Source organism: Apus apus, chromosome 2, assembly GCF_020740795.1.
Source record: "Apus apus isolate bApuApu2 chromosome 2, bApuApu2.pri.cur, whole genome shotgun sequence".
NCBI classification, from domain to species: domain Eukaryota; kingdom Metazoa; phylum Chordata; class Aves; order Apodiformes; family Apodidae; genus Apus; species Apus apus.
In genome coordinates this window covers 93,480,372-93,494,840 of record NC_067283.1, presented here as the reverse complement: position 1 = coordinate 93,494,840, position 14,469 = coordinate 93,480,372, and the positions used below count along the sequence as shown (strand labels likewise).

The following is a 14,469-nucleotide window of genomic DNA, read 5'->3' as shown; positions in this document are numbered from 1 at the left end:
AAAATAGTATAGGATGGTGAAAAAGACAACAATCTCCCCTCACCCATCCCTTATTCCCAGGCTCAACTTTGCTCCTTCATTCCCAACTTCTCCAACTCTTCCCACCACAAGTGGCTCAGGGGGATGGGGGCTGCAGCCAATCTGTAACAGCTCCTCTCTGCTGCTCCTTTCTCCTCACACTGTTCCCTGCTCCCTCATGGGGTCCCTTCCACAAGGACCTTCATCAGCTGCTCCAGCATGAGTCCTTACCGTGGCTGCAGTTCTTCATGAACTACTCCAGCACAAGTCCTTTCCATGGGACATAGTCCTCCATGGGACAGGAGCAGACTGCACCAGTGTGGGTCCCCCACAGGCTGCAGTTCTTGCCAGAAAACCTTCTCCTTCATTGGCTCCTCTCCACAGACCTCAGCTCCTGTCAGGAGCCTTGTCTAACGTGGGCTCTCTATGTGCTATGACTTCCTTCAGAGCACATCCACCTAGCGTGGTGTGGGGACCTCCAAGGACTACAGAGTGGATACCTGCTCCAGTGTTGTCCTCCGTTGGCTTCAGAGGGACAATATGCATCACCACAGTCTTCTGCACAAGCTCCAGGGGTATCTCTCCTGGAGCACCTTCTCCCTCTTCTTTCATTCTTACCTTGGTGTCTACAGGGCTGTCTCTCACATTTTTTCTCACTTCTCTCTCTCAGCTACCAGGCAGCATTTTGCCCCTTCTTACAACAGGCTGAGGGGCTCCAGTGAGTCTGTTGGAGCTGTCTGGAACTGGCTGTGTCTGGCACAGGGAAGCCCTGTCCTCACAGGGGGCTGCCCCACAGCCCCCACTGCCAGTACTTGGTACCTGTACCTGTGACACTGGTTTGAGGGGGCTTACTTAAATGTATCTTCTTTTCTGTTGTCACATAGAGTGCATGTCTTGCTGGAATTGCTTGTAGAGCACTTAATCAGCAATGATACAGGCTTATTTTTCTGTGGTACCAAAATGGGAATATTTCTTGTCAACCCTGTTATAAAGATAAGAATTTAAATTATATTCAACTGTGTCATAATTGCAGAAGAATTGAATCTTTAAAAAGAAATAGTGTTGGAAGTCTGGAATTTTTAATACTACTTCTATGTCCCAGTACTCCTGCTAAACAAAATATTTCCCATGCTTTATTTATACATCTTGATGTGACTCCAGGGTTACCTCTTTTTCTTTCCAGTTCTGTTATAAAGCCTTACTAAGTATGAACAGTGGAACTTTGTTGCTTTAGGGCATCCAGAGCAGCTGTGGGAATTATATGCATTCATAAAACCCAAGGATTCCTCTCAGTAAATGCAATGTGGATGGGTTTAATTTTATATTACTGTTCCTTTTCACTGCTTTTGTTGTAAGATACAGTTCCTTGCAGACTGTTGTAATACATCATCGCTAACAGCTTCATTTCTGAAACCCCCTAACAATTACTAATGCAATGTTTATTTGCATCCTGAGTGGTCTTGTCTACTTGTAACACTTAGTGAAGTCTGTTAAAAGCTTGTAAATTTTAATACTTAGGAGCTTTATGCAAAAAAATTAACAGAGGTTGGAGATGGCCTGTTTATTTTAAATACACTGTTGTTTGACATTTTGAAGTTAATAGCAGAGCTGAGGTTTTATAGATGTCTGGTTTTTGCAGGGCTACTGAGCATCTGCATCTCCTTTTGACTGAATTCATCTGGAGTTACTGGTGCACTTCACTTAAAATTGGTTTATCTTGCAGGATTACACAAGCAAGTATGATCCTGATGTTCACTTGACCAAATGCCTGAACTTTTCTTCTGAAACTCTGCCAATTATGTTCCAGAGGAGCATAGAAAGTTACATAGATAAAAGAATGGGCACCACATACGGTCCTCCTGCAGGAAAGAAAATGACTGTCTTTATTGATGACATAAACATGCCTGTGATTAATGAATGGGGTGATCAGGTAAAAAGAAAATGTTAACACTTGGGAATTGGTGGTCTCACCATTGCTGCTGGTGGAAATGCTGATATGTGAGTTATGAAAATAGGAAAGTTTATGGAAAAGGTAGTCTAATATGGACAAGAGTAGTATGCCTACTAAAAGCAATTTCCCCAAGCCAGTTTTTGCTAAGAGTGGTAAGCTGTCAGTCCCAAAAGATTAGGGTCAGCATCAAGCCGCTAGGTACAGTCATTGTGCCTTTTAAGCCTTTTGCTTTGGTTACATAAAGAGCATGCAGAATTTCCAAACTAGCTGTACTAAGAACCAACCTGGGAAAGGAAGCATGTGAATCCAAGAAGCAGTCAGATACTCCTTCCCTCTTTCATCCTCTATGGACTTTAAAGTAGTTATTATTAGGTGAAATCTAACATCACAGTTGACATCAAGACTAGTGACATGTCTTGGGATATTGGTGAATGAATACTTAGAGGCCTATACTCTGAAAATCTGACTTTTTAAAAAAATACTACTGGGAAAAAGTAATTTTCTTGCTCTCATTGTAGCTCTATAGTCCTCTTCTCTCACTGCCTCTATACAAGTGAATGTATGACTATATTTTGTGCTAAACTAACCATTCTTTGTCACCATCTGAGCACCTGTGGCAATCTGAATATATGGTCTGGAATGAAACTTTAAAATGCTGAATTTTCTTAGACGTATATTATGGAAATACAATTGAATGTGATCTCAAGTCCACAGCTGCTTAGCACATGAAGCTGCCAATGCACTGCATCAGAAAGCTTAATACCACGTTGCATGACTTTATAAATTGCTAAAGTGTCTAGAGAAGTAACTGAAATTAAGAAAGATAAGAGATGTCTTTCTGTCTACTGGAGACTTATTATACTGGAGACTTCTTTTCTTAAAGTTGAGAACCCTGAAATACTTAACCGCTCCGTTTCTCTTTTCTTTTGGTGATAACTAGGTCACCAACGAGATTGTAAGACAGCTGATGGAACAGAAAGGTTTCTACAATTTGGAGAAGCCAGGAGAATTCACCAACGTAGTCGACACCCAGTTTGTAGCTGCGATGATTCACCCTGGAGGAGGTCGGAATGACATCCCACAGCGCCTGAAACGCCAGTTCACCATCTACAACTGCACACTGCCTTCCAGTTCCTCTGTTGACAAAATATTTCGAACAATAGCAGAAGGCTATTTCTGTGAACAACGAGGTTTCCCTTCAGAAATATGTAAACTGGCTTCAGCGTTAGTATCTACAACTCGAAAGGTTTGGCAAACAACAAAAGCCAAGGTAAAATTATGTCTGTCAAGAAGCCTTTGAAACACCTGTACCATGACAAAGCAACAAGACCCAGGTCTTTTGTACAGGCCATGTGTGGTCATACTTCATATTGTGAAGCTGTGACCTGTATCCATAACTGCTGGCTGATGCCTCTGTTCTGAATTTGTTGCTATCAGCACCCAGTTAGCTGAATAAAATGTGATTATATGCAGTGCCTTCTATGGCTAATATAAAAAATAAATTATGTAAGTATAATATAGTACGCATAGCTGATAGGAAGATTTAGTGGTCTTCTGGTTGAGAAAATGTCAAGGGCATAAGGAACCATAAATTAAAAATTAGATAGGAATCTTCTGTAAAGATATTTGGGATTGTGAGGCACTTCAAAGATCTGAGTTAAAGGAAGGAAGTCAGATTTGGCAGGGAGGGCATCAGTTCAAAAGAAATGAAATCTGGCATTTAGTAAATTCTAAATATTTACTTTTTCCATTTCAAACAGATTTTAAAAACATTTAACTGCAATTCCTAAGCAAAAGTTGCTCTGAATTAGAAAATAAAATGTATGTGTAAAATGAAACTTGAAAGGTTATGGTAAAATTACAGCATAGCAATGTGTGCAAAATTTAATCTTCTAGTGGAAAAAGTGGTGGAGAGTGGAGGAAAGAGGGATAGACAGGGATCTGATAAATTATATTTTCCAGTGCAAAATAGGTTGGTCAGAATTTCCCAGTCATCTCGAGGGTAAACATAAACTTGGCTTACACAGAGAAATAAAGATTTCTAGTGAAACTAGTGATCAGCCAACTATTGACCAGTATATTCAACAGAAATCATTACTGCTAATTAACTGTCTATAGTGAAAATGTAGTGAAAATTGCTAAGTTGTTAATTTTTTCAGATCTTCTTTTCTCATTTTTCTGCTCTCTTTGCTTTTACTCATCTGCTTTTCCTTTTACTCATGAGCTTTTCCTCATGAGCTTTTCCTCACATGTTTTTGGAAAGGACACAGGTGGGAGACAGAAATGGTCTGGAGGAAAGGCCAGAAGCAACACCACAGGTTAAGAATGCTGACATTTTTACTGTGGCCTTTAATGCCATCATTAGCTAACCTGCCTTGGCTACTCTTCAGTTCCTGGAGCTTGAAAGATTCAATGGAATTTTAGTGAAATCTATGTGAAATTAAAGGACTTGTTGTTGCTACTGTAATGTCTTCATTTTTATCATTGCCTCTTAAATGCCAAGCCTGTATTTCTGCTTTAATGCAATGTGGATTTTGTAGTTTGTGAAAACTTCCATATTCATATCATACTAGATAGAAAATATAGTAGTTATTTGAATGTAGCTTATGATTGTTTTCTAGATGTTACCAACTCCAGCTAAATTTCATTACATCTTTAATTTACGGGACCTCAGTCGTATTTGGCAAGGAATGCTTGCAGTTACTCCTGAAGTTTGCCAGAGCATCAGTGTTTTGGTAGCCTTGTTCCAGCATGAATGCAGACGTGTTATTGCAGACAGGTTCATCAGCCAAAGTGATAAAGAATGGTTTGAAGATGTGATGAAAAAGGTAGGTAAATAGTTTTCCAGGATTTGCCACAGAAAGAGGCCTATGAAATGTTTCATTACTGAAGCAATCCTTAATGTATTGTTGTAGATTGCTTCTGCAGAACATGGTCAAGATCTATTTGAAGATGAGTCAACAGAATTGTTCTTTGTGGATTTCTTGCGTGATGTCCCAGAAGCTACTGGAGATGAACCTGATGATGCAGAGTTGAAGGCTCCTAAAATTTATGAGCCTACCCCATCTTTGGTTTTTTTGGCTGAAAGATTACAAATGTTCATGCAACAGTACAATGAAACTATCAGAGGATCAAAGATGGATTTGGTATTTTTCAAGGTATTAGTGCCTTTAATTATATCAATACAGAAAACGGCAGGTCTTTTGCACTTACTGATACATGGATCTTGTGTATTTCTATAAAATCATTTTGGAGATAGCTCAGAATGTCTAGGCCTGTATCCACTGAGCCTTACAAATAAACTCTATAAAACCATGTTGCTGTCTCTCGTCTGCCTTTGCTTTCTCAAATTATTCCATCTATTTGCAGTACCCCATCTTTTCTTTCAGTTTATTTGTTTCTACAGTGTGAATGTCATCTTGCATCTCTGAAAGTTATCTCCTTCTCAAAGGTCTCTTGATCCATGATGCTTTCTTCAGCTTTAAACTGGGTGGTTTGGTAGAGTTTTAGGGCATTTCAAATTAATTTTTGCACTAAGATAAATACGGAAGTGAAATAAGAAATGCCTGCAGTGTACTTTATATAGCTAAGCTGAAAGGTTGGGGGAGGGTGTTCATCCACATACTTTATACCTTTCCTTCAGTCCTTAAGGGGCACGTCCTCAGCTCTGCTAAGTACAAACACTGCATATGGCATTGCTTCATATGAGCCTGATACGAGGACATGTCTTTTGGGCTAGCCCTGCCATCCACTAAAGGCAGGGGGAAATGTTTTTGGGGTTTTATGAGTACAGGACTGAGTTTTTGGCATAGGCTCCAGAGAAGTCATGTAGCTGTTAAGAGGCAGTTACCTAGCAATGTGCTTCTAGCTGAATATACATTGTTATTTTTACATGTTTTCATTCCTTTTGTCTCAATACACAGGATGCAATAATCCATTTGATTAAAATATCACGGATTATTCGTACGCCGCGAGGAAATGCATTGTTGGTGGGTGTGGGTGGATCTGGAAAACAGAGTCTGAGCAGACTAGCATCGTATATTGCTGGATATGAGAGCTTTCAGATTACTTTAACAAGGTAACACAATGCAGTGTACATAGATATTAGCTCTTTAATTTGCCATAGAAATAAACATCTCATAATCAACCTAAAGAAATGCAAGTCTGTCAAACATTTTATCCCTCAATTATAAACTGCATTTTCAATCAAAAGCATCTGCTCAAATGCACAATCTATACAGGACAGATGCCAGGTCTGTGTTTTGCTGCCTTTATGCTATTGACAAGAGATCTGTCTTTCCTTCAGCATTTGAGTCTGCAATGCAGCCTTGTGAAGTCCCACTAAAATACCATTTTGCACTAAAGATAATATGTGATAATGTGATCTGTTCTGCATAGTGGGCAAATGCTGATGGTCAAGGGAAATAGTAACATTCTATATAGAGGCTTATGAACCAAGACTGTCTTATTACACCTGCTATCAATGACTTAAGAGCATAGTGGTGGAATTTAGAAATTTGTAAAAATCTGAAGTGACTGGGAATAAGTCCTGTCTTCCCTCTGTTTCTCCTTTGACATAGGGTTTACAGGGGGTAAGAACTGAGGGCTGACAGTGTGTATTTCACTCTGCAAATTCTCAACATGCTGAGAAATCTTCCTTAGAAAGATAGATGAGGTCTTTGAGCCGTGTTACTAGGTTTCTAATTAAAGGAAAGACAGACATACCACATCCTCTTCTATCCCAGAAGCAGAAAGAAGGAACAGTCAGAAAAAGAGGAAGGAAAGAAGAAAGTGTGGAGTCACAGAATAGAGTCTTGTGAGATTTGAAATGCATTAATAAGGCAAATAAATATTCCAGTAAATTAAGAAAGGTTCATTTGCTGAAGCTAACTGTAGCTGGGCTAAAAATGCAGGTAGCTGAAAGTATGTATTTACAAAGTGGATAGTCATCTTTTGTAACTTGCCACAGGAGGCTGTGGAGGATGACAGAATCAAAAAATCACAGAATCCTAGGGGTTGGAAGGGACCTCGAAAGATCATCTAGTCCAACCCCTCTGCCAGAGCAGGATCACCTAGAGCACATCACACAGGAACGTGTCCAGGCAGGTTTTGAATGTCTCCAGCGAAGGAGACTCCACAACCTCTCTGGGCAGCTTGTTCCAGTGCTCTGTCACCCTCACAGTAAAGGAGTTTTTTCTGATGTTTATGTGGAACCTCCTATGTTCCAGTTTGCACCCATTGCCCCTTGTCCTATCACTGGACATCACTGAGAAGAGCCTGGCTCCATCGTCCTGACACCCACCTTTAACATATTTGTAGACATTGATGAGGTCACCTCTCAGTCTCCTTTTCTCCAAACTAAAGAGACCCAGCTCCCTCAGCCTTTCCTCATCAGGGAGATGTTCCACTCCCTTAATCATCTTTGTGGCTCTGCGCTGGACTCTTTCCAGCAGTTCCCTGTGCTTCCTGAACTGAGGGGCCCAGAACTAGACACAATATTCCAGATGAAGTCTCAGCAGGTTCATAACCGAGAGGACTAGATGGACATACCTTCTAATATTCCTAATACAATGGCTATGAATATGGAGGGGGGAAGAAAGAAATTCATAGTGAAGAGTAGATGCTGGCTCATGGTTTCTCTCTAATGCTGGTGTGAAGAGTTTTGAGCTAGGTTACCTGCTATTCTGGCTGGATAGTAGTTGGTTGGACTTGATGATGTTAAGGGTCTTTTCCAGCCTAGATGATTCTATGGTTCTGACTCAGCAGAGAAATTCTTATGTTTGCATCCTAACACCACTAATCACTGTACCAACTGCAGCTCACACATGCAAACCGAGGAATTAGATTATTTTACAAGTTCTGCAGTGCTTGCATTAGGGATATTTATTGAGCAATGGTAAGATGGAGCTGGATTAGAACTGGGAGATGTTCTGTATGGCATAATTCATTTTGAAATAAGAGTATTGTTTTCAAATGCTGAAGAATGGGACCTGTGTATTGATAGTATTACTTATGACTTTGAACATACTTCAACTCTTAGGAAAAGGAAACTGGTTTCAAACTTCAGCTTAATTGGCAAATAACATAAGGGACAATATCTGCCATTTTATTAACCTTACTTTACTTAATTTGATATTGCATAATTTGAAATCTGTTGTTGAATGTCCCTGGACTTCACCTGAACCTCACTAGTATGCACCAGCTCTAGGAGGTGTACATTAAAAAAACAGTAATGGTCTCTATTTGCAGCAGAATTAATCAGCCCAAGTGGTAATGCTGAAACATCTATTTTGGAACTTGATCTCAGTCTTGCTTATTCTTGTCTCTTAATGATTTTCTTTAACCTGCTTTCAGTATCTTCCAGAGATAATCCACCTCTATTTACTTAATGATTACAGGTATCAGAGCTGAATTGGCAGCTTAATCCTGCTGTACTAACCTTCAGTTCTAACAGAGTTTACGTCTGCAGACTGTAGGGAGGCAAAGCAGCGTAATTAACTTAGACAAAGTATTACTCTTAGCATCTTTTCTTCCAGCATTTTATTCTGTTGATTTCATTTCCATTCTCATGATTTTTGGTACTGATCATTCACTTGGAAAAATATTGAAGAAACAAACTGAAAAAATGAAGCAGGAGATATGGTATTATTTTCTTATGTAGATTTTTTTCTTGCATTAAGGAATCTGAGCCAGATTATAGATATTTCCTAAAATGATCTGGAATTTTTGTTCTCTCTTTCTTTTATCCTTTTTTATCCCAGAACTTATGCCACCAATAACCTTTTGGATGATCTGAAAATCTTGTACCGCACCGCTGGGCAAAAAGGAAAGGGCATTGTCTTTATATTCACAGACAATGAAATCAGAGATGAATCCTTTCTTGAGTACATGAACAATGTTTTGGCTTCAGGTGAAGTCTCAAATCTTTTTGCACGAGATGAAATAGGTGAAATCACACAAGACCTGATACCTGCAATGAAGAAGGAGTATCCAAGGCGTGCTGCCACCAGCGAAAATCTTTATAATTACTTTCTTGCTCGAGTTCGTAATAACCTGCATGTTGTTCTTTGCTTTTCTCCTGTTGGGGAAAAATTCAGAACTCGTGCACTCAAGTTTCCAGGCCTGATTTCAGGCTGTACCATGGACTGGTTCCAGCGCTGGCCTAAAGATGCTCTTGTAGCAGTTGCACAGCATTTTTTAGTTTCCTACCATATTGAGTGCACAGATGAAGTGAAACAGAGTGTTGTTAGCACCATGGGAACATTTCAAGATATTGTAGCTGGAAAATGTGTTGAATACTTTGAACGATACAGGCGACGAACTTTTGTGACTCCAAAATCTTACCTGTCCTTCATTGAAGGCTACAAATCTATTTACAAAGAGAGGTTTGCCAATGTTGGAAGTTTGTCTGAACGCATGAGAACAGGTACTGTAAAATCTGTTTGACTTTTATTTGTGGTTTTTTTTGTTTGGTTTGGGTTTTTTGTGTGTGTGTTTTTTCTTTTTTCTTTTTTTTGTTTTGTTTTTCTTTTTTTTCTTTTTTTGTTTTAATAGGTGACGGGAATTTGAGAAAAGAACGTAAAAGTATGGATTTAACTTGTGAGCCTCACTTTCATTTGGAAGCAGGCTTATATGTTTCCATTTGTGCTTACGATTACAAAATATGTGGAGGTTTGGTTTTTTTCATTCAACTTTTTTGAATTTGCAGCTTGAAGATGAGTTTTTAAAGTAGTATTAGTTAGCAGTGAAATTACTTGAAACTCCTGCTGTGATATGTGTACATGTACATGTGCCAAGGAAGTAGTGAGATCCTAGTTTTCACGTTCAAACATGCTAAAAATGAATGTGAGAGAAGGTGAGTTCACTGGTCATAGTCAGTCATTCTGAGGAAGAAAGTTATATGGCAAATATAAAATTTCCATAATGTTGCACTGCATAAGATCATGCACAGTAAATAAACAGTTTTTGAAACTGAATGCTGTTTGGAGGTGAATATGAATTTAAACTGTTTCTTCTCCTGCTATTGCCTGTTGCAAAACTGACCTGTGGACATGTATCTCCATAGGCAGAGTGTGGCTGTGTGCCTGGAAGGAACACAGGCTTTTTTTTGAGGGTTAGAAAAATGTATGTGATGCATTTACATTTAGATGCATGCATTCCTACATAAGGATTTTTATACTTACAGTTTTTCTTGGTGACTTTCTCATAGTTTGATAAATTTTTTGAAGCATTGCATTGCCCAGAAATTTTTAGTTTCTTTTACTCTGCCCTCTACCCTCATCTGGATATTCATTTAATGTTGAATTTAACAGCTCAGCCTAATTGCCTTGTGATTTCACTTGCATTCCTCAGGATGCCAGGTTCCTCCTCTGTGTTTTGTACAGAGAGTACACGCTGGTACTTCTTATGGTCTCATGGATTTCTGAAATTACCCACCTGATTCTTAAGAGTGCCATTCACAATGCTAATGCTTTTCAATATGTGTGTTTAATATTTAGTGTCCCTCTCATATATAAGAAGTGTTCAAGTGACAGATTCTGAAGACTCTTACCCATTAAAAAAAAAGGAAGAAAAGACAAAGCTTTAAATAGCAAATGGATCTTGTTTCTGCTTAATTTTGCTGTTCAACAGAATCTCTCACTGGGGTTCCAGACCATGAATCTGAGTGATTGACAGATTGCTCCACTGACATGTCACTCTAAATAGGTCTTCCTATTGCTAAAATGGAATTTTTTCAACACAGGTCTTGCAAAACTGATGGAAGCTGAGGTTTCAGTAAATCAGCTCTCCAAAGAATTGGTGATGAAAGAGAAAGATTTGGCTGTAGCTTCAAAAAAAGCTGATGAAGTTTTATTGGAAGTAACCATGAAAGCCCAAGCTGCTGAAAAGGTGAAAATGCAGGTGCAAAAGGTGAAAGACAAGGCTCAGGCCATTGTGGATGACATTGCTATTGATAAAGCAGCAGCAGAAAATAAGCTTGAAGCTGCAAGACCTGCCTTGGAAGAAGCTGAAGCAGCCCTGCAGGTCAGAACCAAAGATATTCTGAACATGCATGTAGTTAATAGTAGTTATTTGTTATAATACGGTTTATGCTTCTGATCTGAAAAAAATACTATTGAAAGGACTAGCACTGATCTGTTAATCCTTGTAGAAAAAAAACCAACACCACCTGAAAAATGAGGCAGTGGAGAGGTGAGGTGAGTAGTACCTCCTCTGCCCTCAGTGAATAAAGCAGTCATTGAATGGTACTGCCTTTAAGGACTTTTTGCAGTACTGTTTCTGGCTTACCTACAAAACTGTGACAATTGCATTACGTATACAGTCCTCCCCCAAACCATCTTTGCTGCCATCAAGAAGTTGTTAAAATAACGGATTATTTTCTCTTTCAATTTTTCAGACAATAAAACCTTCTGATATTGCAACTGTTCGCAAACTAGGTAAACCTCCTCATTTGATCATGCGGATTATGGATTGTGTGCTGCTTTTATTCCAACGAAAAATAGACCCAGTAACACCTGATCAAGAACGTCAATGTGTGAAGCCATCATGGACTGAAGCTCTGAAGCTAATGAATAATTCAGGATTTCTCAGCATGTTGCTTACTTTCCAGAAGGTAAGAAGCTAATAAGGGCATTATTACTCCTATAACTATCTGTAGAGATAATTTGAAAGTGTCTTCTACCTTCAAAGGTAGTTTGAAACAGATGAGGCTTTTGTGTATCTAGAGTTGTAGGTAACTTCATGACTGCATTTATCTCCATTTTCATGGTTCATTATTTCAGTAATCTTTCTCCTGGGTGACACGGCTTTGGTGGCAGACACAAATATCCTAAGCACTAGATCAGAGAAGCTTAGTGTTATCTTTACTCAGGTAGTTCCTGCTGCTCAGTAGGAATTTACCTTTGAAGGACTAATTTGATTTTTTCAAATGTCTCACCATTTCCAGTGCTACCAGGCCTGTTCATATATAAGGGATTCCAGGACTCTTGTGTCCAGAATTGTTTTGTTGGGGAGGTAGGAGGAAGTACCAAAGAAAATTAGGTTCCTGTCAGAAAAAATATTGATTTTTTTGGGAACTTTCAGGCTTCTTTCACTGGAAAAGCAGTTAAATGAGAAAGAACTAAGAACCTTAGTATCAACTATAACAAAAATAAAAGCAAACACAGGTCTTTCTTTCTGTCAGGTCAAAAACTTGTCTCGTTTACAGCAAGATTCACTGGGCTATGAGTCAAGGGAAATTTCTCTGCAGGGAACACACAAACATGTCACAGGGAGCTGGAAAAAAGAGCAGAGAAAGAGCTAGGCTGGACTGTGGAATGGCAGAATCACAGGCCCCCAAGTTTAAAATCCAGAAAACCTGGCAGGCTTTTGCAAAACCTAGGTTTTCTGCACTGTTGCAGAACATACTTTTAAAATTGTACACTGATTTTTTTTTTTTTTTATCTGCTTCATCTGTGCATTTTGCTGATGCTTTTTCCTAGCTGCTGGAGTGTTTTCATTGTGCAGATGAGGCTGGAAACCATGATTCTCACTACCCCCAGGAGCCGTTGACAAGGCACCATGTGGACACTTGAACTGCCTCTGTGGACAGTCTCTTCCTGGGGCTGTTCTGTCTGGCCACTTTTCCAAGTGCTATCTTTGCTAAATAGAAAGAGGAAATGAGTCTAAAAATAATGGGGACTAATTACACACTCCTGACTCAAGCTTCGCTCTAATGAGGCTTCCAGTTTTGGCACTTGCTAATAGTGTATGTGTCCCTGCTGGTAGTTTGCAACACATTTAACTTTACTCAGAGGAATCAGAGCAGTCTCTGTGAGACTGAGTTCTGGCAGGAAGTGATCCTGATGAATGTGCTGAAGAGCACTAGACTACTTCTGTACCTGATGAGGCCCTTTGCATGCTGTCTTCCTGCCTCACTTGTTGTTTCTAAGATTGAGTATATATGAGAAGAAAGCTCATCCTGTCATGGTGTCTTCTACACTACTTACTTGTTTGTGAGATTATTTTTTCTTTCCTAAGTTTTTAAAGCAAGGAAGATTACTGGATGAAATAGTTCCTTGGGTTTAAAATTCATTGCTCAGAAGGCTGTCATGGAACATAATTTTTCAAGCTCTTGAAAAGAGATTCAGGCCACTGCTGATTGATCTTTGCTTCACTTTTGACGACTTGCTAGCTCATAATTTTGTGTGAGAGAATGAAAAAGGCGAAATGTTTTTTCAGCACTACTGTACATTTTAGCAAGTGCTCATAGTGCAAACATCACCATGTCCCTTCTTAGCAATAATGTAATGAATGTTGTTATTTTAGTAGCTAGGGATCAGACAAGGCAGTCTTTTCTGCTATGCAGAAAAGCAGGGAAAGGGTATGTCACTTGACAGTGTGAATGGAGGATGATTTTTAGATGCATTAAAAGAAAAGCATTAATACATTGCCAAAAAAAGGGAAGATTCTTAATGCCTCTGTTGTTAAGCAACCATTGTTACCCTGTATAAGCTGTTCTACTCTCTCCATTGCTTAAGGAGATGAATTCAGTTTTCTTCTGACACTTAATTATAGATTAACCACCATCATCAAAGATCTGGCTTCTCATGTTCTCAAGAGATTGTGAGGGGGGAAAAAAAAATCTGAAATTAGAATAATGAAGTGAACAGCTGAAAGAAATTACTCTTACACTTAAGAAAAAGGGTTAGCTTTAGTGAAGTCAGTGCCATGCAGTTTCATTCTGTTCCTTCCTAAAGCTGCATATTTGACTCCCTTAGCTGTGTCCATACTGGTGCCTGGGTAGTGCCATGGCGAGCTTGTTCAGGGAACTTTCCTAGAGTAAAACTAATTGCTAGTTTGCTGACTTAGATTTGTCTCATACTAGCTTCCAAACTAGCTCAGTGAGCTTTGGTGATGATATTAATTAAAGAGGGAGCAAGAACATCTGGTTGAGGGGGAGAGGAAAGAAGGTACAATGCTGTAGTAGTGGTAACTTCGATCAGATTAAGTTTTCATGAAGCTGTGAGTACAAGTAATGTTTGTAAATCTTATGGGACAAATATGAATATTAAATGCAAACCTAAGTCAATCTGTTGCAATGGAAGTAGGAGGTATTTTCATTTGAGTTCACAAAAAACAACAGACCTTTTCTCATTTCTAAGAGTGAAAGGCAACAGTATTGTTTTGTTAATTTCTTCTGTAAAGTGGTAGCATCATGTTTTTGAAAAATAAAGTGTTTCTGTGAAGCAGACTTTATTCTAAAATCCATTAAAAATAATTTTTCCATTCTATTGACTAGGACTCAATTACAGGAGAAACTGTGGAGCTTTTAGAGCCTTATTTGGATATGGAGGATTATAATCTTGAGACTGCTAAGAAAGTGTGTGGAAATGTAGCAGGTCTTTGCTCATGGACACAAGCAATGGCTTACTTCTATGGTATTAATAAAGAAGTTCTTCCTCTTAAGGTATTTAATTTTTTATTATTTTTTTTCCCCTATAGTTGAATGGCAAAATGTC

The 14,469-nt window shown here is 39.0% G+C and overlaps 1 protein-coding gene across 1 annotated transcript in view; it reads left to right on the top strand.

Annotated features, from left to right (window-relative positions):
- The window catches only part of LOC127380409 (dynein axonemal heavy chain 5-like), a 157,763-nt gene that overhangs the window by 79,101 nt on the left and 64,193 nt on the right, over window positions 1–14,469 (top strand). Inside the window, exons 51-59 of the mRNA XM_051609233.1 lie at window positions 1,742–1,948; window positions 2,910–3,239; window positions 4,591–4,797; window positions 4,885–5,127; window positions 5,893–6,047; window positions 8,731–9,395; window positions 10,713–10,993; window positions 11,367–11,582; window positions 14,250–14,417. Coding sequence (XP_051465193.1) covers window positions 1,742–1,948; window positions 2,910–3,239; window positions 4,591–4,797; window positions 4,885–5,127; window positions 5,893–6,047; window positions 8,731–9,395; window positions 10,713–10,993; window positions 11,367–11,582; window positions 14,250–14,417 — 2,472 coding nt within the window. The remainder of the gene's footprint in view (window positions 1–1,741; window positions 1,949–2,909; window positions 3,240–4,590; window positions 4,798–4,884; window positions 5,128–5,892; window positions 6,048–8,730; window positions 9,396–10,712; window positions 10,994–11,366; window positions 11,583–14,249; window positions 14,418–14,469) is intronic.